The sequence below is a fragment of the Lampris incognitus genome, chromosome 16 (assembly GCF_029633865.1).
Source record: "Lampris incognitus isolate fLamInc1 chromosome 16, fLamInc1.hap2, whole genome shotgun sequence".
NCBI classification, from domain to species: Eukaryota; Metazoa; Chordata; class Actinopteri; order Lampriformes; family Lampridae; genus Lampris; species Lampris incognitus.
In genome coordinates, this window is record NC_079226.1 from 5,513,502 (window position 1) to 5,521,787 (window position 8,286).

Consider the following 8,286-nt stretch of genomic DNA (forward strand, 5'->3'; position numbering starts at 1 on the left):
GTCTTTGCGGTGTGTTCAAGTGCTTCTTTCCGGCCCAGGCGACGTGAGGCGACGCAACAGTCGGCCTGTGTCGCCGCCCGCCGGTTTGGTGTGTCTGGGCCCTAACGCGTCAGGCCAGGACTCCACAGTCCACGCCATCTACAGGCCGGCGGCCACTCTTTCAAGGATGAGGATGTGACCGTCCTTGATGGGGAGGAGCGATGGTTTCAACGGGGAGTCAAAGAGGCCGCCTATGTGAAGAGGGAACGGCCATCCCCGAACCGAGGGGTGGCTCAGAGTACATCTGTCACCATCTTACATTGCTGTCATGGCAACTATTCCCCAACCCTCTGTGAATGGTACACATGGACCTGGGCATTGTGACTCTAGTTAACGGTCACAGCCATTTGCATATGAACCCGATCGTTGGTTTGGGTCGTTATGCCACTGTATCGTTCATAAGGGTGGGGGTACCTGCAGTCACTGTAGTGTTTATAAGGGTGGGGGCACATGCAGTCACTGGATTGTTTATAAGGGTGGGGTACCTGCAGTCACTGTATTGTTTATAAGGGTGGGGACACCTGCAGTCACTGTAGTGTTTTTAAGGGTGGGGACACCTATAGTCACTGTATTGTTTATAAGGGTGGGGTACCTGCAGCCACTGTATTGTTTATAAAGGTGGGGACACCTGCAGTCACTGTATTGTTTATAAGGGTGGGACACCTGCAGTCACTGTATTGTTTATAAGGGTGGGGGTACCTGCAGCCACTGTATCGTTTATAAGGGTGGGGGTACCTGCAGCCACTGTATTGTTTATAAGGGTGGGGACACCTGCAGCCACTGTATCGTTTATAAGGGTGGGGGTACCTGCAGTCACTGTATTGTTTATAAGGGTGGGGACACCTGCAGCCACTGTATTGTTTATAAGGGTGGGGACACCTGCAGTCACTGTATTGCTTATAAGGGTGGGGGTACCTGCAGTCACTGTATTGTTTATAAGGGTGGGGGTACATGCAGTCACTGTATTGTTTATAAGGGTGGGGACACCTGCAGTCACTGTATTGTTTATAAGGGTGGGGTACCTGCAGTCACTGTATTGTTTATAAGGGTGGGGACACCTGCAGTCACTGTATTGTTTATAAGGGTGGGGGTACCTGCAGCCACTGTATTGTTTATGAGGGTGGGGGTACCTGCAGTCAGGTGAGACTGAAGAGGTGGCTGACATGATGATGACACGTTTCTCTTAATAAAGGTGGTGTCCAGATGAGCTGATTCTGCTCTCCGTCAGTCTGGGTGTTACTTTCGGAGTTTTCGCCGCCATGCATATCTGCTACGGTATTTTACCCTCCGGCTTCATTTTTGAAATGTGGGACATGGACTCAGCTGGACCCAACTTTACAACGATGAGATTTTATTCAGGAAAAATTGGAAATTCAGACATTTCTTCCATTCTTTTTTTTACTTTCCAGATTCAATAATTTATTGCCACAACAGCTTTACAGTTGATTTGGGGTTTGTTTCGGTGTGCTCGACAGTAAACCACACAACATATACAAGCAGTGTCCACAAAAACACACTATTATATTATATTTTAGTTAATGCAACTATATGTCCCACGCTCTTAAAGTAACAAATTAAAGGGCATGTGTTTAAGGACACCGTCTTTGTACAGTGAAACATGTAGGCTGCGGATTAATGCATCTGGACACAACGTCTGACAGACATGTTTCATCATCATCTAAGTGACCTCTTCAGTCTCACCTGACTGCAGGTGTCCCACCCTCGCCCGAAACCAACGGCCAGTGTCATATGCAAGTGTGGGTGTGACCATTAACTACAGTTTGAGTGGCCACGTGTCCTCGTCAGAGGGTTTGGGAATGTTTGCCATCACAGCGTTGGAAGATGGCCACAAATGTACTCGTACGCGCCTCTATTGTGTTACTGTGGAAGTGAGATGTCCTGCTCTGGGACCTGCAGCCTTTCACCCGGAGGGAGACGGCTGAATAGGGTTTAGCTGGGGGTGAGGCGTCCTTTGACATTTTAAAACCTTTCGGCTGAATGTGAACATGGTATAACTCGGGAATAGCAGGAAGTTCACAGCCAATTGCTTTTGAAGCTGTGCGCTCTTCCCAACAATTTTTCTTGTGGGTTGTACAATTGCCGTACCGTACAGTTGTTGAGAAAGTCAGCACACTTTCTGCTACAGTTCTGTAGAACTGGACCATTACAACCCTTGACACAACTGCACACAGCTGCCTTAGAAAGAATATCCAGTAACACTTTAGTATGGGGAACATAAAGAAACTTAATTACTAGTGAATTAGTAATGCTCAAGATGTCACTTTAGTATGGGGAACATATTCTAAGTAACAAAAACTTAATTACTAGTGAATTAGTAATGATCAAGATGTCACTTTAGTATGGGGAACATATTCTAAGTAACAAAAACTTAATTTACAGTAATGTAACACTATGAACACTTGTAGTTTTGTGTGTTGTTATGTAAGAACAGACCATATCCATTAAGTGTTAGTAAGGGAGAATAACTCTTCTTGTGGTACTACCACCTTATAAAGGCCATACTAAGCAAAGCATATTGAGATGGTACTACTAATAAGCAATACTTCTGAGGTTATAGAGGGAAAACTCATAGTTAATGGCTTACTGGTTGTATAATAAGGCCATGCAGAATAAGGCATTAATGAGTACGTAATAATGACCAATTAAGAGCCAATATGTTGCTAATTTGCATGCTAATAAGCACCTAATTAATGGTGACTACGTTCCCCATACTGAAGTGTTACCGAATAGTCTTTTTCTTCTGGATGGTAGCACAGTTGTCTCCCCATTTCAGGGGGGAGGGTATGATCCGCTCTCTCTACAACCTGGTTGTTAATGGCCAGTGGTAGTAGCGCTTCCTGATTTTTATGGAGGTCGAACACAATTTCTTTGGTTTTGTTGCTGTTCAGTTCCAGGCTGTTTTTGCTACACCGGTCGACAAGAGAGGAGGCCTCCTTTCTATAAGCTGTCTCATCGTTACAGGAAATCAGTCCCACCAGTGTTGTGTCATCAGCAAACAGTCATTTTTACAGTGTCAGAGTGTGGAATACAGCCACTGGTGTATAATGAGTATAGCAGAGGTGAGAGGACACAACCCTTAGGGGGCACCTGTGCTAATGGTCAATGAGTTTGAAAATATTTATACTGGTTGATGGACCAATTAATAATACAAGTCACAACAGAAGCAAGTTCAGCAGCACACCGTTATGAAAGTGGCCGAGGACACAAGGTCAGGGCCTGCAGATTTCCTGCGGTTCTGATCACATAGCAGACACCTGACCTCATGCTCTCCAATCACAAGAGGTGGACTCAGGGGGCTTCCACTGTAGGCAGACTCTTCTGGCAGGTTGAGGTTTTATCAGAACGACAGTTGAGTTCATTAATATCATCAGGGAGGGTGGGGTTACCGTTACAGGCTGAGTGTTTGGCACGAGGGCCCAGTACTTAGCACTGCTGCCTCACAGCGAGAAGGTCCTGGGTTCAAACCGCAGGCTGCCGCAGGTCCTTTCTAAATGCAGAGAACACATTTCATTGTAACCTGAACAACGACAAAGTGGCTTTCATTTAATTTTCTTCATTAGCAGGTCATTTGTAACAGTCCCTGCCACACACCTCTGCTGTCCTTGGTCTGGAGCTCGTAATGCAGCTCGCATTTGTAATTGGCCTTAGCTTTCCTCACTACCCACTCAAATTCACATTTTGTGGTTTTGTAGAGTTCTCTCTTGCCCCTCTTAAATGTACTGTTTTCCCCCCTACATAGCATTTCAAACTCTGCTGAACCATGGCTTGTTGTTACTAAACACAGACGCTGTCTTGGATGGAATGTACTTTCTGAGAAATGGATGCAAGACATTACAGCACTGGTACAATCGTCTAAGTCAGTGTTTCTCAACCCAGTCCTCAAGGACCCCCTATCCTGCATATTTTCTTTGCAACCCTGAATAGGTACCTGTTTGTAGTTATTCAACCAATCAGCAATGAATTTTGTCAGATGTTGCACACCTTGCATAATTAAGTGCTGCGAGATGATTGGTCGAGTAAGTACAAGCAGGGCTACCTATGCAGGGTTACAATGAAAATCTGCAGGATAGGGGTTCCTTGAGGACTGGGTTGAGAAACACTGGTCTAAAGGCAGACCAGTCTGTAATATCGAAACAGTCACTAAGTCTCTCCGTAGTCTTGGGGAGACCATTGTTTCACCACCCTAGTACTTGGTTTTTGTGTGTTTGCGTTTTTAACGAATACTTGGGGATTCGAGGAATCCTGTTATGAGCAGACCGTCCCTGGGTGCCCAAGCCACGGAATGAAATGCGTCAGAGTCGACACCAACGCTGATCTCGCACTTCGTCATACTTGGTGGCGAAACGGATCCACTGTTTAAATCTTGGTAGAGCTTTTTCAGGTTGACATGGTTATGGTACCGAGTATCAGCGCCACCCAATATGGGTGAGCGTTTTCAACACCCATGACATGCTCGCTAACTGCTGATGCCCCGGCTTGCGGTGGGATGTAGACAGCGTTCCGTACGACGGAGGAAAATTCCCACGGCAGGGAGAAGGGTGTGCACTAGATGGTGAGTGACTCCAACTCCATCGAGCATGACTGTGACAACAGTCTTAGTGTTTGTACTACACCTTTGATTGACATAAAGACACACACCTCTGCCCTCCCTTTCGCCTGAGTCCTCAGTGCGGTCGGCCCATTGCAAGGGAAAGCCTCCTTTGTGGAGTGTCGAGTCTGGGATGTGTGGGTTCAGCACAGCATGAAGCAGTTTGCAGGGTCCTGTCTGCTGTGAATGAGGATACTCACCCCATGTTGCTTGATAACCAGTGATGGATGTTGGACAGTATTACACTAGGAAGCAGTATGCAATGTTTACGACAGTGAAGCCGAACTGGGAATCCAGCTGTCCTCCCCCGCTTCTTGCGCCGCAGACGTCGGTAGCTGCTGCTAACGCTGTCTCTTGACTTTGCGTCTCCAATAACAAAGTCACTTGAGGAGTGTTCCAGCTTTGGTTGGAAGTGGGAAGATGGCGGTGCGAACTCACGTTTGCGGCGGCCTCACCCAGTGCCGACTATCCAGTGTCTTTGTCCACGTCTAAGTTTGTGTCTTCGTGTGAAGTTTTTTATTTTGTTTTATTTTTGTCGATTTTTTTTTCATTTAATGGCTAGGAGAGCTGGCGTTGGATCGGCTGAGAGAGCTTACAGCCCTGCCCGGAGCTGTCCGGCCCTTTCCAGATCTATTCGGCCCTGCCCTGAGCAGTTCGGCCCTTTCCAGAGCTGTCCGGCCCTGCCCGGAGCTGTCCGGCCCTTTCCAAAGCTGTCCGGCCCTGCCCGGAGCAGTTCGGCCCTTTCCAGAGCTGTTCGGCCCTGCCCTGAGCTGTTCGGCCCTTTCCAAAGCTGTTCGGCCCTGCCCTGAGCTGTCCGGCCCTTTCCAGAGCTATTCGGCCCTGCCCTGAGCTGTTCGGCCTTGCCCTGAGCAGTTCGGCCCTTTCCAGAGCTGTTCGGCCCTGCCCGGAGCTGTTCGGCCCTTTCCAGAGCTATTCGGCCCTGCCCGGAGCAGTTCGGCCCTGCCCGGAGCTGTTCGGCCCTGCCCGGAGCTGTTCGGCCCTGCCCGGAGCTGTTTGGCCCTGCCCGGAGCAGTTCGGCCCTTTCCAGAGCAGTTCGGCCCTGCCCGGAGCTGTTCGGCCCTGCCCGGAGCTGTTTGGCCCTGCCCGGAGCAGTTCGGCCCTGCCCGGAGCAGTTCGGCCCTGCCCGGAGCTATTCGGGCCCTGCCCGGAGCAGTTCGGCCCTGCCCGGAGCTGTTCGGCCCTGCCCGGAGCTGTTCGGCCCTGCCCGGAGCTATTCGGCCCTGCCCGGAGCTATTCGGCCCTGCCCGGAGCTGTTCGGCCCTGCCCGGAGCTGTTCGGCCCTTTCCGGAGCTGTTCGTCCCTGCCCGGAGCTGTTCGTCCCTGCCCGGAGCTGTTCGGCCCTGCCCGGAGCTATTCGGCCCTGCCCGGAGCTGTTCGGCCCTGCCCGGAGCTGTTCGTCCCTGCCCGGAGCTGTTCGTCCCTGCCCGGAGCTGTTCGTCCCTGCCCGGAGCTGTTCGGCCCTGCCCGGAGCTGTTCGGCCCTGCCCGGAGCTGTACTTGAGAGGAAACACCGAGGCAGTCTGGCGGTGGCCTCGCCTAGTGTCAACTGTGCAGTGTTTTTGTCTGTGTCATCGTGTGGGGTGCCGGGGAGGTGTGTCGAAGGTGTCTGGCTGGGAGAGCTGACGTTGGATCGGCTGGGGGAGCCTGGTCTGCTTCGTCCGATGGGCCCAGGGACCGCGGCCCCTGCCTGGAGCTGCCCCCAGGCAGGAAACGCCGAGGGCGGTCTGGCAGGGCGCGGAGGCGGGGCAGGCTAAGCTAACCGCTAGCCATGCAGACCGGCAGTCCGACAGTCCTCCTGGCTGGCGTTCGTTCTCTGGACAGAGGGATTTTTTGGACTGCGCTGCACTGAGTGGACCGCGTTGTTAACCGTTTGTGTTGTTTTGCTTTGTTCTCTCTGTTGTTGGTGGTGTCGTCTTTTGGACATTTTGGATGCGTGTTTTTTGTGTTGCGCTGCTGTGGGCTGGGGAAACCAAATGTTGTTTCTTTGTGTACGCAAGCGCATGTAAGAAATGACGATAAATTGTTCCCGATTCCTGAAGTTACTCGTGTAGCAATCCAGGCCTATAGTATTTGATTGGCAGTCGACACGTTCAATCCGCAGAAACCGACAACTCAGAACAGAGCAACACCATGCCGCTGTGGCCCGGCGCCGTCTTCACGTGGCAAAGCTGTGGCCGGCGCAGGAATTCAGAGCAGTGGTCAAACTTGAGCTGAGCTACGTGTGGACCATACAGTTTAACGCACACCCTCCAGCCAATCAGAAACCAGTATTCTCCATGTCTGTGGCGTAATTGGACATGTGCTGTTCTGGCGTCAGTCTTTATAGAAGCTTTGACCCCACTGGTCTTGAGTTGGACTTGCCACCTTAAAGTCTCTCTGGCGACTGGGTGGTCTTGACCACAAGGCTAGTCTACCATCAACTTGTACAATTTAACCTCACAATAACAAGCTCAAACTGAAGTCTATGTGAGAAAACAGCACCAAGAAATACAACTACCACTACTACTAATACTACATGTACTACCACCACCACCAGGAACACCAACCAACCTAACCCCGTCATTAACTGTCGTGTCTCCGTCCAGGCTACGACTTTTCCGAGGTCCTACGTTGGTTCGGAGAGCGCGTGGATCGGATCATCCTGCTGTTTGACGCTCACAAGCTGGACATCTCGGATGAGTTCTCCGAGGCCATCAAGGCGTTCAGGGGACAGGACGACAAGATCAGGGTGGTCCTCAACAAGGCTGACCAGGTATGCAGGAGGTCCAGAATCTCTGTACAGTATAAAGAGGCTTGATACGAGGGACTTCTGCCGTTTAAGTAAAACCCATTATTACATAAAGATTTAGCTTGTCAGGTACAGGAGCCTGTTAGTTTTAAGTTGTGAACTCCTGAAATACCAGTGCTCAGACTCTCACCTGTGAAGGACACTAGTCGTTGTTGAAGTTTGAAAATATTTTAAGTTTTGGGCGTCCGGGTAGTGTGGCGGCCTATTCCGTTGCCTACCAACATGGGGATCAGCGGTTCAAATCCCCGTGTTACCCCCAGCTTGGTCGGGCGTCCCTACAGACACAATTGGCCGTGTCTGCGGGGTGGGAAGCCGGATGTGGGTATGTGTCCTGGTTGATGCACTAGTGCCTCCTGTGGTCGGCCGGGGCACCTCTCCAGGGGGGAGGGGGGACTGGGGGGAACAGCGTGATCCTCCCACGCGTTACGTCCCCCTGGCATGTGGTAGTCTGCAGCCCTCCCCGGATCGGCAGAGGGGGCGGAGCAGCGACCGGGACGGCTCGGAAGAGTGGGGTAATTGGCCGAGTACAATTGGGGAAAACAGAAGTTTTGGGATTCTTGTTTCCCGAGAAGGAAGTCAACATCTAACTTGTATTGGATAAAGTTCACAGAAAATTTGAATTAGAAAAATGGTGATGTTATGAACTGATTTTAGAGAAGCTACTAGAGATTTGACTCCACGTTGTGCCATGTCTGACACATACAATATTGTTCCACAATACTGAGCTGTTCTAGAATTGTTGATTTTTAACCAGTGCTTCATAAATAACAATACTATTATTGATTATAATGATGATTATTAGAATAATAATAGGGGCAGCCCAGCGGCGC

At 50.3% G+C, this 8,286-nt stretch overlaps 1 protein-coding gene across 1 annotated transcript in view; it reads left to right on the forward strand.

Moving 5' to 3' along the window:
• Positions 1-7,465, forward strand: part of ehd4 (EH-domain containing 4) — a 45,706-nt gene extending 38,241 nt beyond the window's left edge. The window contains exon 4 of the mRNA XM_056296304.1: positions 7,254-7,465. Coding sequence (XP_056152279.1) covers positions 7,254-7,465 — 212 coding nt within the window. The remainder of the gene's footprint in view (positions 1-7,253) is intronic.
• Positions 7,466-8,286: the final 821 nt, after the last annotated feature.